The sequence below is a fragment of the Lampris incognitus genome, chromosome 1 (assembly GCF_029633865.1).
Source record: "Lampris incognitus isolate fLamInc1 chromosome 1, fLamInc1.hap2, whole genome shotgun sequence".
Classification (NCBI taxonomy): domain Eukaryota; kingdom Metazoa; phylum Chordata; class Actinopteri; order Lampriformes; family Lampridae; genus Lampris; species Lampris incognitus.
Genome location: NC_079211.1, coordinates 130,513,221 through 130,531,383, shown reverse-complemented (window position 1 = coordinate 130,531,383; position 18,163 = coordinate 130,513,221). Strand labels below are relative to the sequence as shown.

Sequence of the window (18,163 nt, the reverse complement as noted above, 5' to 3'; positions counted from 1 at the left end):
CAAAAATCACCAGTGGAAATACAACAGAGCCATGTTTTGTGTCATCATTTACATCTACACAAGTGATTTGCGGGTATTCACGAGCGGACATTTCCAAAGCGGGGTGGGGGTGGGGGTGGGGGTGTGGGGACGCAAAAAGTCTTGACTTTGCAGTTTCGCCAGCATCACGTGATGGGTCGTCGGCTGTATAGTCTGTTGAACTTGTGTCATAGCTTTTGTTGAGAGATTAACTGAGAACACACAATGTGGAGCTAGGCCCTGCCTGCCAGAGATAGTAGCAGTCATAGTAGAGAAGCCAGAGACAACCACTGTTTCCTAACTTAACTCCAGTTCCACTTCATCCGCTACCGGTATGCTGATCCTCCGGCCAACCAATTGATCTAGCCTCCTTGGGACTGGCTCCTCAGCTGCCACTATCAGAAAGAGAGAGACAGAGACAGAGACAGAGAGAGAGAGAGAGAGCAAGAGAGACAGACAGACAGACAGACAGACAGACAGACAGAGAGAGACAGAGACAGAGAGCGCTCCTGTTCATAAATTCTTTGAGCCCTCCTCCAATGAAACCGCACCTTGTTCCCAAGAGCACCATCCGCCAACACAGTAAGTCCAACACTGTGATTGTCACTCTTTACTGTCATCTTGTGTGGGTTAACTCATAGGTGGTTAAGATTAGCTTGGTTGCTGTGTTGGGGACGAGGACTTTTCAGGATGCGGGCGCTGAGCTCCCCTGTGCCTTAAAAGGTGATTAGGCTCATGGTGAGAGGCCAAGAGGGCAAAGGAAGTAACAGAGAGAGCTGCAGGACAACACTTCAACCCTGGCTGGGTCAACTTTAGAGGAGAAATGCCTAAATCACCTCTCACAGTAGTGAAGGGTGAAGTCTTTGGAAAGCCGCTTTCCCCCCAATCCCCAGGGCTCTAACACATGCTTGTTGCCCATTTCATCCTCATCGTCTTCCCCTTCCTCCTCCTCCTCTTCTTCCTCCTCGTAGTGGCTTGGTTCCTCGATGGAGGTCTCCATGCGGTAGCAGTACGGCTGCCCCTCGGTGTACTCGTAGATGGTAGGCAGACTGCTCTTCAGGCTACAGCGGCGACGCAGGGCGACTAAAAGTGGCTGAGGCATGGTGAAAATATCCACATTGTTGCCAAGATCTATCCAGGCCAGGCTGGAGAATGTCTTGGGGTCTTTTAGCATCTCTGTGAGGTCTTTGACAATGGCCAGGGTGAGGCGATTGCCATTGAGTGCCAGGGTGCTGAGTTTAGGCAGTGAGCCGAGGAGGGGCAGAAGGAGCCTCAGGTTGTCATCATGCAGCTCGGTGAAACTGATATCCACTGCCACTATGCTGTCCCCGTTGTTCTGGAGATAGAAGGCCACCTGACGGACATCTCGGCTGGACAGCGGGATGCTGGACAGGTCAACCGTGTCACTGGAGAGCTTTCTTTGTAGGGTTGTCTTGAGACTGTAGGGAGAGAAAAATGAAGGGACAGGTGACGATGATGATGATGCACATGATGACTTCCCATACAATGACAAGCCGCTCTTAAGAACAGGTTTGAGGTGATGTTTGATCTCATTGTCAAGAAACAAAGTAGTTTAGCTAAACTTCCTTCACTGTCCGTCATTTGGAGACACTGCAACTGCCAACCATTTTTGGTTATAATAATAAAAAAGGAAATCATCTTTTTAAATATGTGAGTCAATGTTGCCTCTCATGCACTGACTCGGCCAACTTTGGACCACTCATTTGTTTTAGGTTTTAATTATCATGTCCTCCAATTTATTTACATGGTTGCTGTACAACAGAAAGTTAACTTTCCCCATGAGGAACCTAGATTGGGTTGTTGGGTATGAGTTCAGGGACATTACATAGAAAAGAAAGCTGACGTGTCATTTTCCTCATATACACCAAGAGGGGATTATTTGGTTTGCGTTTGCACCCATATCCCTATGTGTTTAGGTGCTTATATAGCCTCTATCACAGGTACAGACTTAAAGGGCATTGCGTGTGAGTGAAAAAAAAAAGGTATCGATGGTAACAGTGGGCATTAGAATCTCATTTAGTGTTGCTTTACTTCAAACAAAGTATATTTGTACGCACTCTAATATGTGACATTTTTGCAGATGTAGAGTACCCCCCCCCCCCAAAGAAAAGCAATCTGACCTACTTTCTGTGTTTGAAGCTAACTGCTGGTGGCTAAATCTTCACTTCAAAGTAGCATCCCCAACAGCGTCTCAGAGGACAGGCTGACTTGAAGCCTCATAACAGTTTTGTTTAGCATCTTAGCGATAGGTTTGGGATGGGGGGGGGGGGGTTAGGATTCTTATCCATGGTGTGTCTTCTGTACCTGATCCGGGAATATGGCTCTGGGGTCATGTTGTGTTTTCCTGTGCTATGTTTAAAGGATGGGTTTGGGCAGGCTTGGAGGAAAAGGCTGACATAAACACTCCAACAAGGGGATTTGCTGATGTGAACAGAAGAGCCAAAACATCCCAATGAGCCTGCAGCCTGAGATTAAAGCAGCGACGGCTGGCAGCTGCAGGCTCCTTACATTACACAGCCACAGTCGATGGAACATTTGTCAGTGTTTGAAACTATGGTGACCCTTTAAATTAGGAGCTGTTCATTACACAGAAATAGACAGACAGACAGACAGATAGACAGGTAGATAGATAGAGAGAGAGAGAGAGAGAGAGAGGGAAATTGAGATAGATAGATAGATAGATAGATAGATAGATAGATAGATAGATAGATAGACTTTATTGTCCTGCAGGAAATTTGTTTTCCCAGCTAGTCCATGCATAGAAACATACAGATATACATACATACAGATACATAAACACATGACTTTCACTCACACTCACAGATAACTTGAGTCATATTCAAGTAAAATAGATGTAATTAAACAACTATGACTGATGATTACTGGGTAATTATATGAGTAAAATCAGGGTACATCTCTAGCTTGCTTCCTTTTCATTTATGATGGGCTGTTAGATATAACCTACATCCAACACTGTATGGGATAAGCTCACAAATCACATCGTACTAAACACAAGTAATTTGAAACCGTTGTGTGGCAGGGATGAATAGTTAGCCATTAAAATTGAATATAAGGTGAATATTGACTGTTCCGCTGTGTAATATAAGCATAGTAATGACAGCACCACATTCAATATTCACCATATAATCAAATTTAACTGCTAATTATTATTTTTCCCTGCCACACAAAGGATTAAAATACTTGTTTGGTACAATGTGGTTTGTGAATTTATCCCATACAGTGCTGGATGTAGGATATATTTTATGCACATAATATTATTCCATATATTACTCAGTGATGACCACTCATCATAGTTCAATTACATCCATTTTACTCACATGTTATTTGGTTATTTCTACATAATGGATGGCCTCTAATTCAAAGGGTCACTGAAACTACCACTTAACTGTGATCTGATCTAGAAAACGAAAGGATTTTAATGAAAAGACATGTGGCCAAGGAGATTAAAGACAAAAGAGAAACAAATCAAGTCTAATAGAAATGTATGTGCAGCAATACTGTGTAACAAGACACCAAAGAGCATAGATAAGTCTGCAGGGATCTTGAGCTATGGCAGAGATCTGGCTATGATGTGGTTTATAAGTATTGAAGGTATGTGTATCATCCATAATTAAATATATGGCTTGTCAGCGCTATGCTGTGTTGGATGTCTGTTTGAGGCCACGGCCTCACAACATGAGCCCTTTGAAAATCCTAATGTCCTTTAAGAATAAATTTTGTGTGATCCAAGCATCTGAGGCAGGATTTGTATGAACGTAACTGGATTCTTTGGTGTATCCTTGATGCTGACTTTCAGAGGTTGCGTCTGATGGAAATGACACAGAGAAATTATTTTCAGATTTACGGATCAAGACATGCAGATTTAGAATGAAGCACAAAAAAGTTAATTATTCATACACTACCGTTCAAAAGTTTGGGATCACCCAAACAATTTTGTGTTTTCCATGAAAAGTCACACTTATTCACCACCATATGTTGTGAAATGAATAGAAAATAGAGTCAAGACATTGACAAGGTTAGAAATAATGATTTGTATTTGAAATAAGATTTTTTTACATCAAACTTTGCTTTCGTCAAAGAATCCTCCATTTGCAGCAATTACAGCATTGCAGATCTTTGGCATTCTAGCTGTTAATTTGTTGAGGTAATCTGGAGAAATTGCACCCCACGCTTCCAGAAGCAGCTCCCACAAGTTGGATTGGTTGGATGGGCACTTCTTTGAGCAGATTGAGTTTCTGGAGCATCACATTTGTGGGGTCAATTAAACGCTCAAAATGGCCAGAAAAAGAGAACTTTCATCTGAAACTCGACAGTCTATTCTTGTTCTTAGAAATGAAGGCTATTCCATGTGAGAAATTGCTAAGAAATTGAAGATTTCCTACCCCGGTGTGTACTACTCTCTTCAGAGGACAGCACAAACAGGCTCTAACCAGAGTAGAAAAAGAAGTGGGAGGCCGCGTTGCACAACTGAGCAAGAAGATAAGTACATTAGAGTCTCTAGTTTGAGAAACAGACGCCTCACAGGTCCCCAACTGGCATCTTCATTAAATAGTACCTGTTAGAGCCTGTTTGTGCTGTCCTCTGAAGGGAGTAGTACACACCGGTGTAGGAAATCTTCAATTTCTTAGCAATTTCTCGCATGGAATAGACTTCATTTCTAAGAACAAGAATAGACTGTCGAGTTTCAGATGAAAGTTCTCTTTTTCTGGCCATTTTGAGCGTTTAATTGACCCCACAAATGTGATGCTCCAGAAACTCAATCTGCTCAAAGAAGTGCCCATCCAACCAATCCAACTTGTGGGAGCTGCTTCTGGAAGCGTGGGGTGCAATTTCTCCAGATTACCTCAACAAATTAACAGCTAGAATGCCAAAGGTCTGCAATGCTGTAATTGCTGCAAATGGAGGATTCTTTGACGAAAGCAAAGTTTGATGTAAAAAAATCTTATTTCAAATACAAATCATTATTTCTAACCTTGTCAATGTCTTGACTCTATTTTCTATTCATTTCACAACATATGGTGGTGAATAAGTGTGACTTTTCATGGAAAACACGAAATTGTTTGGGTGATCCCAAACTTTTGAACGGTAGTGTATATACCGTGGCATTTTTGTTTTCAAGTCATTCACTAGAGAGTTTGCCATGCTCTGCTGAGGATGCCAGCTGAGATTTATTCAGTGTCAGTGTGAATTATACCGCTCCTGTCACTCAGTGACTTACTGTGACATCCATTGCACCGCTTGTCAATGGTGATGCTTTAAAGTTGTTTTTTTGTTTGCAAACTGAGGGTTGTAACACATTGGCTCCCTGGATGTGTCATAGTATTTATAGATGATGATCAGCATGAGCTTAACCAACATAACAGCATTCATATTAATTGCACTTAGATAAAAAGACCATCAGCTCTGGTAAAACCTAGAGAAAAACATAAAATATGTCCTATGTTGACAGAATTATGTCAGTTGTAAGAGGACCAAATAATACTATAGACGGTAAGACACTGTCATGACTAGGAACTATGACAGGCACAAATAGTCTTTCTAATGGAAGCCTTGTGATCCCCCCCGACCCCCCACCCCACCCATTACATCTACCATTGTTTCCACCTGTCCATCTCTGGCTGCCATTGTTGTTGTTGTTGTTATTATTATTAGTATTATTATTATTAATAATTTGACCAAAACCTCATCTTCAATGACATAAAGGTTCCAATGGCCACTTCTACCTAAGGCATCCCTGCAGGTGTGAATGGGATGTGATGAGCCAACTGTCTCCTCTTCAGAGAAACCAGTCCTTCCACACTATGGGAGCATGACGGTGACATCTCAGCCATTCTCTCAAACCAGCATCTGTTATCCTGATCTCAAATCAATCTCCCCTCACTGAAAGCAACTTCATGGATCAGACTATCACTAACCAGGGTTGGTCTAATGTAGAAAAATAGCTGCGGAGTCAGAGATTTTTATTTATGTATTTTTTAAATCTGAGTAGATTAATTTGCCGAGTGCCACACTTGGTCACGCATGCATTGAATGCTGTGAAACAAATAGGCTGTTGTGTTTGGTACTGGGACACATGATGCAAGGCAAACAGAAGATTTCACAATTAACGAAAACTGAAATCAATACAGGAAATTTGTAAGCAGTCCACATTTTAATAATGTTGAATTTTCACTAATCTACGAGTTACATAATCAAACCGTTTTATTCCCTCTTTATAATGGGGAAACGACGCGCCCCTTGTGTCCCATAGGTCCTGCAGGTACAGATTAACAAATGCTGTACGTCATTCACTTACTTTCAGTTGTTAACAGAGAAAGTGTAGAGCAAATCAAATCCTTTTGTGCCGTGAAAAGTTACATTTGAATGGAATAATATTGATCTAACGAAAAGTTTTCAAAAGTGCTGATATGCACTTGTTACCAAGTGCATCGATAGCAACAATAAAAAAAACTAATTTCAGTAAATAACAATCTTCAAGGAGTCCATTTTCGCCCTGGCTCTCCCTTGGGCGGTTACTGCATTTTGTTTTTGCACAGTCATTAACGTTTAAGCTTTCCTCTATTATTCATTTTGGCCTTGCTGTAGGTGAAACAAAGCTGCACAGAAGTTACCTGATATCAGACAGATTTGTCAACTCGTTACACTCCATTTCCTCAGTCTGACATTTGCCTCCACTCTGACCAATTTCCGTGTGGGGGGGGGGGGGTCGATTTTCCCTAACCAGTCACTTGAGACCAACACATCCGTCTGAATCTAGCGTCTTTTTAAATGGACACTGATGTGTAGGCATGCCACCATACTGGTTTTGCCGGGGTTTTAAGAGTGGAGCGGAGCGACGATAAAAACAAATTTCAATGAGGGGGGGGTTTTGAGAAGACGCTTGACAACACCTTGATGACAGCATTAGTCCCGCCCGTGGCACTGATGGGCTAATCGTTAGCCCCCCCCCCAACGGCACTCATTGGATAATCGCTTTTTCAACTGAGAAACCACTGTTTCGTGTAATGATGCCATAAGAGTCAGTCAACTCAGTGGAGTGGGCAAATTCAAAGGTCTGGAGTGACCCAGGTTAACATAGAAGGGAGAGGAGATTAACATTGTGTATTCTCACCGCTCCATACATTTTAATTGTCTTAAATATTGTACGTTTTCTCATGCTTGATGTCTTAAAATGCTATGTAGACCCGAGAGGAAACAGCAGAGTGGTGTGGAAAAAAGGAGGACAAGTGGTAAGCCTGGGTAAACCAGCTTCCCTGCTATTGGAAAGGAAAACTAAAATAAGTCTTGTATGTCACTGTCACCTGTGCATGGCATCAAATAGAAAAAAGTATACAGTCCATAAAATCAAAGAGGGCACCCAAATATCACCTGTCTCTCTCACTGTTTTTCTTTTTTTGTCGAAAAACCTTCTACAAGACAAACCCCACGCGTGATGGTTGAACTTCCCGTCTTTTAAAGTACTTATAACCCGTCTGCTTCTATTCTCTCCATGTTAGTGAGAATGTGCTTTTTTTGTCTGTCTTGTGTGCGTAATACTTTCAGAAAGTAATGAATTATGACAGGAGCTATCAATAGAAAGGACTGATGGAGCCCCTAGGAAGCTCTAAAAGCCGTAGTCTGCTATTGTGACATAATTTATTTGTAAATTTGGGTGTCGGCAAAATGGATGATATCACCATTATCCTTATCATAACAGCTCAAATAAGATATAATGAGATATGAAGGTTTACAAAGACAAGGATAACTAGATGGTAGTTGGGGAATTTACATGCTAGATCTGAAAGTTAACAGCCAAATGACAAAAGAAACAACTGATTAACAGGTTAAATGATGTGGATATAATGGCAAGACATTGGTGCAAAAACTAAAGAGAGAGAGAAAGAATGTCTCTAACTGAAGCAGTTTTTCACCTGACATGAAATTAGTTTTCAGGCTGGAGCGTCTTTAAGGCGCCCTTGGTCATTGCTCCCATAATAAGCCGATTTTCAGGTGCCTCTGATTTTATTGGAGGTGGAAAAACATTTCTAGCTAGAACCCAAATAAACTAGTTCACCGGCTTAGTGAGATTTAGACCTTAATTCAGTGTGGCATTTTTGAGTCTGACGTGTGTGTACAGCACTAAGGAAAACCAGTGTGTTGCGCAAACGCTGGATAATTAAGGATGAACAAAGGACAGAGCTGCTTCTGTTCCCTCTGAAAACAGAGAAACCTCAGCAAATTGAGACTCTGGCGTTTGTATTTGGATGAGTGTAGTTCGCCTGCAGCTGAACAAGGGTGGAGACTAAACAGAAGTGAAGGCCACCCTAAAACGTAATTCATGACCTGCTACTCCTATCGTAATGCACGGTTCAACCCACATTTGCCGACATGAATTGGCCTCTCTCAAAACTGTCACATAACCCACAGGACCAATGCTGTAATCCGAGACGCCATCATGAGGAGCTTTTTTGACCTGCTCCATTAATCCATTAACAATGAGTTGGAGTTTGCTTGTGGACTCGATACAGAGTATCAAAATACACTCACAAGCAGCTCTACACTAGGAAATATACTCACAAGTGGTTCTACTCTAGAAAATTGATCTCTATCTCTGGAACTTAACCAGCGGGGGCATTGTCATAGCATAGCTACACAAAGTCAATCTCCTATTCGGAGTAAATGCAAGTTTGGGAATGTCGCCTGATGACCTTACAAAGAGGTGTCACCAGTTTTGTTTTTCAGTTCTGAGAAGGACTTGTTCAGTCGCACAAATCCAGGTTGAATGATGCCGTACCATGGCAGAAGATTTCTATTTTGGGGTGGATTTTTACTTTAATGATTAATGTTGCTCCTGCTGTCTTAGCCAGTGTTTGAGAATCTGTCTCTGAAGGTTTTTTGCAGCCAACATCATGACAGTAAAAAGAAACCTCTCGGTTAGGATTTTAACAAAGGAATATGTCTGCATGTTTCAGTCTGTCTCACTTCAAATCCTGTCTTTTCTCTCCTGGACTGACTGTAATGTCTACAGCAGTGGTGGAAAGTAATTAAGTACATTTACTCATGTACATTATTTAATTACAATTTTGAAGTACTTGTACTTTCTTGAGTATTTCAACTTTCTGCTACTTTGTACTTCAACTCCATTACATTTTGGAGGCAAATGTTAAACTTTTTACTCCACTATATATATATATATATATCCATACACACACACACACACACACACACATACATATATATATACATATACACACACATACATACATATATCCAATCCATCCATCCGTCTATTATCTGAACCGCTTATATGGCTCTCACGGTCATGGGGATGCTGGAGCATATCTATAGTATATACACACCAGTGTTGTACTCGAGTCACTAAACCTCGAGTCCGAGTCGAGTCTCGAGTCCCCAGTGTTCGAGTCCAAGTCCGAGTCACCAAAGAAAAGTCGAGTCGAGTCCGAGTCGAGTCCCCATTACCCTAGTCCGAGTCTGAGTCATCAAGGTTGAGTCTGAGTCGAGTTCCAAGATGGCTCCAGTGATCCACTCGGGCACAGTCAAAGATCTGACATACAAATAAAAAAGGTCTACATTAAACAAAAATGACACAGCTGTCACCATTTCAAAGGGAGTTTATTTACTTTGTGACATGATAGCCAAACAAATGCACACCCACACACTCGCACACATGCACGCGCAAGCATGCGCGCACACACACATTTTTAGAACAGTCTGAATTTCTTTGACATTCTGAACATTGGATGTGCTTCAAAACACATTGATAGCTGTGAATAGCATGATATTAGCAAATGGTGGAAACAGTATACAGAAGTAAGTTCTACAGCATACAATACATTCATAAAAACTAGTCAAAAGACATTGTCTCTCAGGAATAGTTAGGAACAAAAGGCTGGTGGCACTAGTTTTAAGCATACACGTTGCATTTCAAAAACATAAGATCTGACAGCATGGAACTACTCAACCTTGCACGGTGAGGCCTCATCAAAATGCCTCCATGACTAAATACCCTTTCAATGGGCGCACTGGAGGCAGGGATAGAGAATACCTGTGTGGCAATCTGATAGAGGGTAGGGAATTTGGATTTGTTTTGCTGCCAAAATCTGAGGCACGGGACTGAGTCAGAGTCCTGCTCAGTGATCAAGTCGAGGTATGCAGTCAACTGAGCCTGGCCAGATGGCTTCTTCTTGGTGGAGGAGGGAGTCCTATAGTGGGAGAACATTCTCAACTGCTTCTCAGGAGGAGACTCTGAAAGTTCACCTTCCCCTGGTCCTGTTGCTTCCGCTGCATCTGCTGTTGATACCGCTTGCTTGTCACCCTCTGCCTTTATATACTCTGAAATGAGAGGGGGCATGGGGGACTCATTACAAATATGTTATTGACTAGGCCTACATGACAAATGACATGCCTATGTGCTTTATTGTAACACCTTCAATGATATAAACATCACAACAATCAAATAGTTAATCACTTAACTAACGTTAATCAAAACATTTCTCACCTTTGATCTCAGTCTTCAGCACATCTTTGATGTCACTGTCCAGCTGCACATCATGTTCTAACCACTGGAAGCCAAATGCTGGGTCCAACACAGATGCTATGAAGTAGGCATTGGTGAAGGGAAATTTGGTGGGGCCTCTTCCTTCAGCTGGCTCACAGCCTGGTATCTTGACTGCACTGAAAACCTCTGCAAACCTTGTTTTCAAGGCGCTCTCCAGAGCTCTCACCAGAGGCCCACAGTATCTGGCTTTTCCTCTTATTTCCTGCAGGTGACAGCGCAGAGTGAGGACACAGGGCACAATCACACTGACGGTGACAGTAGTCTCACCCTGAGTTAGGTTGGTTGCCTCTAAGAACGGATCAAGAACTTCGATCAGTTCTTTAAGCTGAGCATACTCTCACGGGGATAAGATAAGGCTTTTGTGCCCCTCTGATTCCAACACACTGGACAGCTTTTGCATGTCTAAATGCACATAAGCCTTCACCTGCTTCAGAGTGGAATTCCATCGTGTGGCATTCGCTGTTGGAATTGTTGCATCACCAAAACACGCTTCAAAGCAGTCTTTAAACGAGGTGCCACTGTGGAGGAGGTTGGCTGCACGGGATAGCTTTGCTAGGGTGCTTGACAGCCCACTGGTGTCTTTCAGACCATCTTTTATGACCAACTGCAGTGAATGTGTGAAGCATGATAGTCTCTGCATCTTACAGTTCTCAGCCAAAGTGTCATTGACTGTCTGTTGATCTTCTGGCATCAGGTCTTGCCATATTTCATCATCCTCCTCAAATGTGCTGGGATCATGAGCTTCAGCATCACAAGGATCCTCTAGGGGAAAGCTGGCCTGGAAAGCTTTTCTCATGTTGGATGCATTGTCAGTTATGACAAAGTTGATCTTGTCCTTAATCAGGTATTCTTCAGCACAGCATTCAAACATCATTGCAATCTTCTCTCCTGAGTGTTTCCCATGCACTCTTTTGCAGGAAAGAAGATATGACTGAAGGCTGAGTTCCTGTTTTTTTATCCATTGCCACTGTGTGTGCTGTCACTCCAAGGAATGACCACATCTTTCGATCACTCCAAATGTCTGTGGTAACAGCAACACTCGATGCTTCTGCCAGCTGGCTCTTTATCTGTTCTTTCTTGACTTCCACCATTCCTGGAATGGTCACAGAGGAAATTGTGGATCTTGCTATGGGCCGGTACTGAGGGTCCAGGACATGCAGGAAGTGCTTGAAGTCCTCGTTGTCAACGATGGAGAGTGGCAAGCAGCACTTAATGATTAGATCTTTTACAAGGGCATCACTTATAGCCTTCTGACGTGGATGTTTGAGGTCGTACATCCTTTGCTGTCCATCATTTAAAAATGATGTGATAGTCTTCTGACCTGAAGCAGCTGGCATCACATATGAAGCAGTGGAGTCACGGTATTCTTGGAACCTAGGGGAAGATAGGATACACACTTTAGCTTGCTGATGCCAAACTGTTTCAAGTAATCTTTCTCACAGCAAAAAATGTGTAACGTTATAGCTATAACAATATGCAATAACAATACAAATGTTACACATTATACACATAGTTGTTTGAACCATAACCAGTTAAGTTACATATTTAGTTATCTATATAACTAACATTACCATATTAGTAGATTAACTAATGTAAGCTAGCTGGATAAATGAAAAGTATGAGAAAAGATACATAATTTATGAGACTAACAGGACAGGGATTAATTAGCAAAACCCAGTCATTTAATTATTGATTTCAGTATGTTACATACTACCTAGCTGAACTTTAACTCTCTATCCTCCGTGAGTCTGTATGTTTATTCTGTATGGGTCAGGGAGGGTGTGATTTTGTTAGAAGACAGAGCCAGTTTATAGTACTGTTCAAAAGCTACGTCGCGCGTGTCTATTTTTAGAATTTGGCACACCCAGTGCTGCATATATGCAAAGAAAAATATCCACATATTTACAGTAGCCTATGTGGTGTCACAAATCACGATACGGTTTGGTAGTTTTCATTACATCGGGGGGGAAATGCCACATCCGTCAAATCTCGTACCGTCTCCAGCTCTCAAGAAAACCAGTGGCGGCATCCATATTAGCTTTCTCCAATTAGTCCATTTAGCGAGTAATAGCCTACAATTATTTTTATTTGCATTGTAAAGTTGTGCACATTTTATCAACATTATTTGTGGATGCATATAGGCTAGACTTCTTCCTTCTCCGCACTTGGAGAATATTCATGGCAGAGATCTGCAATGTGTGTTTTTGTTATTACTAGTTAAGATAAATGCTAACATGGTAGTTCAGAGTGGTGTGTTTTTTTCTGTTAAGTGTATGCTACTTGGTAATTAGCTAAATGATAAATAGGAAAAATCAGTTTTAATCTCCCTACAACACGAAGACCCTGCGTGTTACTTACCAATTCATTAGTGAGATCGATGGCACGCTCGTACCGAAAGCGAACCGTACTGTGACTTTTCTGTGCAATGCTGCATTAGCATTCTAACAGTAACGTTACTTAACTTACCTATACAATTTCACTTGGTTCTAGTGATATGGTATACCCGCCACACGACCTAACCCAACATCTTGGACCAGTGGTTGAGTTACTTCAGAGGCTATTGCTACTGTAGCTAGATAGCTAGCTAGCTAACGTTAACTGACCACCAACCATATCATCAACTGACTGCATATCACTTACTTTTCTGGGTGCATCCTTGACAGATGTCTGTTGAAGGTTGAGGTTGTCCCGGTCTTCTCCTCAATAGTTCGTTTACATATCGAACATCTAGCAGTGATCTTGCTGGAATTTGTTGTAAAATCTGTGTAAGCAAAGCGCACAATTCGGGGCGTCTCTTTAGCCATCTTCGCGCTACTGAACATGACGGTATGCATGCCACGTGAATCCGCATGTAGGTGGAACACACGTGCCTGCCCTTACACGAAATTGAATAATGTTACAGTATTAATATAGCTATCAATATATTTTAATAGGGCCTATTATTTAAAAAAAATCTAACAAAAACAGTCTTTATCAATTAAAAAGACAGAGTCCAGGTCTCCAACTTCCGAGTCCGAATGCAGTAAATTCGCAAGTCCAAGTCCGAGTCATCAGTGCTCAAGTCCAAGTCGAGTCACGAGTCATGAAAATCAGAACTGGAGTCGGACTCGAGTCCGAGTCCTAGACTCGAGTACTACAACACCGATACACACACACACACACACACACACATATATATATATATATATATATATATATATATATATGATACCTTTAGTTAATTTGCAGGTTGAGATTAACAATATAAAATTTAATCAACAAAATAAATCAGGATGTATTATATGATATGCTGTAGTGACCTACAAACCCCCATTCCAATGAAGTTGGGACGTTGTGTAAAACGTGAATAAAAACAGAATACAATGATTTGCAAATCCATTTCGACCTATATTCAATTGAATACACTACAAAGACAAGATATTTAATGTTCAAACTGATAAACTTTAATGTTTTTTGCAAATATTCACTCATTTTGAATTTGATGCCTGCAACACGTTCCAATGAAGCTGGGACAGGGGCAACAAAATACTGGGAAAGTTGAGGAATGCTCAAAAAACACCCGTTTGGAACATTCCACAGGTGAACAGGTTAATTGGAAACAGGTGAGTGTCATGATTGGATATAAAAGCAGCTCCCCGAAAGGCTCAGTCGTTCACAAGCAAGGATGGGGTGAGGTTCACCACTTTGTGAACAACTGCGTGAGCAAATAGTCCAACAGTTTAAGAACAACGTTTCTCAATGTACAATTGCGAGGAATTTAGGGATTTCATCCTCTACAGTCCATAATATCATCAAAAGATTCCGAGAATCCAGAAAAATCTCTGCACGTAAGCGGCAATGCCGAAAACCAACATTGAATGTCCGTGACCTTTGACTCCTCAGGCGGCACTGCATTAAAAACCGACATCATTCTGTAAAAGATATTACCATGTGGGCTCAGGAACACTTGGGGAAAACCATTGTCAGTTAACACAGTTCATCGCTACATCTACAAGTGCAAGTTAAAACTCTACCATGCAAAGCGAAAGTCATATATCAACAACACCCAGAACGCCCCCAGCTTGTCTGGGCCAGAGCTCATCTGAGATGGACTGATGCAAAGTGGAAAAGTGTACTGTGGTCTGACGAGTCCACATTTCAAATTGTTTTTGGAAATCATGGACGTCGTGTCCTCTGGGCTAAAGAGGAAAAAGACCATCCAGATTGTTATCAGCGCCAAATCCAAAAGCCAGCATCTGTGATGGTATGGGGGTGTGTTAGTGCCCATGGCATGGGTAACTTGCACATCTGTGAAGGTGTGGCAGGAATGAGGAAAAACACAGGAGACCAAGGCGAGTTTGATGTTTATTCCTCAACTCCAAAAACCAACTGCAGCAGGAACAACCCTGCACCGGCAAGCCCGGGAATGTAAACCACGCCCCCAGCTCACAGTCCTGCTGGGTGAGAGGCATAGCCCCTAGTGTCCGCCACACAGCCCCCCCCCCCGAACACCCAGAAGGGACTCCTGGAAAGAAAATTAGTGTTTCACTGGAGGCTTAAGCAGCCTGCCATAACGGCTGCGCCGTCCCTCAGCCGAGACAGTAGGTGAAACACAGTCCAAAGCCGGCTGAGAAGCAGAACGCTGAACCCGTGAAGACACTGCCGGGGTCCTGGAAGGAGGACGACCCCGACGGGGAACCTGGGCCGGAAACACAACTTCGCCTGCCACCCTGTGCGCCGGTTTAAGCCTATCAAGCGTGACACGCTCCCTACGCCCACCCATATCTAGCACAAAACCCTTAGGACCCGTCTCAAGAACCCGAAATGGGCCATCGTATGGGGGTTGGAGGGGCGAGCGGCGAGCATCATGCCGTACAAAAACAAAACGAGCCGACATGAGCTCCGCAGGCACGAACGACCGCAGAAAACAGTGGTGAACGGGGCCTGGAACCCGAGTGCTGTTGGACAAAAAAGGATAAACGGTCGGACGGGGTCGAGGAGCGGAACTCCCAGGCAAAAATTCCCCAGGGACGCGGAGCGGCTGACCGAGCACCAGCTCAGCGGGCGAAGCGTCGAGGTCCTCCTTAGGAGCCGAACGCAACCCGAGCATAACCCAAGGTAAACGATCCACCCAGTTACCATCCGAGAGCGCAGCGCGCAGCGCTGCCTTGAGCAACCGGTGAAAACTTTCACACAACCCGTTAGCCTGAGGGTGATACGCGGTAGTGTGGTGTACCTGCACACCCAAGGATCGCGCAAGTTCCAACCAGAGCTCTGACACGAACTGGGGGCCCCTGTCTGAGGTGATATCTGACGGAGTGCTGAAAGGGGCGACCCAGGAGGAAAGAAAAGCGCGTGCAACATCCGAGGATGTTGTGGAGGATAGAGGAACAGCCTCTGGCCACCTGGTGGTCCGATCTACCATTGTGAGCAGGTGCGTAAAACCCTGTGAAGAAGGTAGAGGGCCCACCAGGTCCACATGCACGTGGTCAAAACGTCTGGCCGGGATCGGAAATGGTTCGAGGGGCGATTTAGTGTGCTGGTGGACCTTAGCGCGCTGGCACACTACACATGCAGCTGCCCACCCCTTGACGTCCTTGCGGAGGCTAGGCCAGACGAACTTGGAACCGACCAACTTCACCGACGCCCGAACTCCAGGGTGTGAGAGGGAGTGAATCGAATTGAAAACTCGACGGCGCCAGGCCACTGGAACAAAGGGGCGGGGACGGCTGGTGGAGACATCGCAGAGGAGGGCAGGACTACCTTCCTGCATCACAGCGTCCTCTAGCTTGAGACCGGTACGCATTGACCTAAGGGCAAGGACGTCCGGGTCGCTGGGCTGGTCGGCAGTCATAGCGGAGAAATCCACACCGAGGTGCACAGGATACACAAGCACACGCGACAGACAATCAGCAACAGGGTTGGACTTCCCGGCCACATGCTGAATGTCCGTTGTGAACTCGGAGATCGCCGCTAGGTGGCGCTGTTGACGAGCCGACCACGGCTCAGTCACCTTGGACATGGCAAAAGTCAGCGGCTTATGATCCACATAAGCCGTGAATGGGCAACCCTCCAGCAGGAAGCGGAAATGCCGGGTTGCAAGGTGCAGTGCCAGCAACTCCCGGTCAAAAACGCTGTACTTGCGCTCGCTATCCCGCAGTTTGCGGCTAAAAAATGGAGTGGCTGCCACGCATTCGCCACACGCTGTTCAACCACAGCCCCCATGGCTATGTCAGACGCATCGGTTGTTAAAGCTATGGACGCCGTGGGTGTGGGATGGGCGAGGAGGGCAGCGTTAGCCAGGGCGCACTTAGCTCCGTCAAAGGCCTGGACCTGTTCGGGGGTCCAGTCGACAGGGTCGTTAGCCTTCTTAAGCCGCAGGGCTTCGTAAAGTGGCTGAAGGAGGTGGGCAGTGCGAGGGAGGAAACGGTTATAGAAATTCACCATGCCCAACAATTCCTGCAATGCCTTAACAGAGACCGGGCGGGGAAATTCCGCCACCGCTTGCAACTTAGAAGGCAACGGGACCGCGCCTTGCGGCGAATGCGGTGACCCAAGAAGTCAATCACCGGCAGTCCAAACTGACACTTGGCCGGGTTGACTATCAGGCCGTGTTCGTCCAGACGACGGAAAACCTGTTTCAGGTGCGCCAGGTGCTCTTCAGCTGACGGACTGGCCACTAATATGTCGTCGAGATAAACGAACACGAAATCAATGTCACGCAACACCGAGTCCATCAGCCTCTGAAAGGTTTGCGCTGCCCCCTTCAAGCCAAAAGGCATGTGCATGAACTCAAAAAGCCCAAACGGGGTGATCACTGCTGTCTTGGGCACGTCCTCTGCGCGCACGGGAACCTGATGATAGCCGCGCACTAGGTCCACCTTAGAGAAAATAGTGGTACCTGCCAGGCGTATGGAAAAGTCCTGTATGTGTGGGATGGGATAGCGGTCATTGGCGGTGACGTTGTTCAGGCGGCGAAAATCGCCGCAAGGCCGCCACGACCCATCTGCCTTGGGCACCATGTGAAGCGGCGAGGCCCACGGGCTGTTGGAACGCCTCGCTATACCCAGACGCTCCATGATGGCGAACTCCTCCTTAGCTGTAGCCAATTTTACCGCGCGCGCAAAAACTGGCGGTCCCAGAGTGGGAATGAAATGTTCTACCCCGTGTTTAGTAACCGCGGCGGAAAAGGCAGGCGTAGTCACCGATGGAAAATCCGCCAGCAAACGCTGAAAAACATCCCCTAATGCTAAAAAGTTAGCGTGTGTTAACGGCCCGGCTCCCCCTGTCTCGCACGGAACAGTGGCGAAAGACACAGCATCAATTAAACGGCGGTTTGCAACATCAACCAGCAGACCATTAGCACACAGAAAATCCGAGCCGATAATAGGAACAGTAATGGCGGCCACTACAAAGTCCCACTCAAAATGGCGCCCGTGGAAGCAAACAGTCACCAACCTTGTGCCAAACGTCGCAACGGACGAACCGTTAGCTGCACTTAACTGTGGGCCGCCGCCTTTGGCCGACCCGTCTGTCTTAGCAGGAGGGAGTAGGCTCTTTTGCGAG

The 18,163-nt window shown here is 44.5% G+C and overlaps 1 protein-coding gene across 1 annotated transcript in view; it reads right to left on the bottom strand.

Annotated features, from left to right (window-relative positions):
• Positions 1 to 751: 751 nt before the first annotated feature.
• lrrc75ba (leucine rich repeat containing 75Ba) overlaps positions 752 to 18,163 on the bottom strand; it is a 30,909-nt gene continuing 13,497 nt past the window's right edge. Inside the window, exon 4 of the mRNA XM_056293518.1 lies at positions 752 to 1,457. Within this exon, the coding sequence (XP_056149493.1) occupies positions 851 to 1,457 (607 nt within the window). The 3' untranslated portion in view covers positions 752 to 850. The remainder of the gene's footprint in view (positions 1,458 to 18,163) is intronic.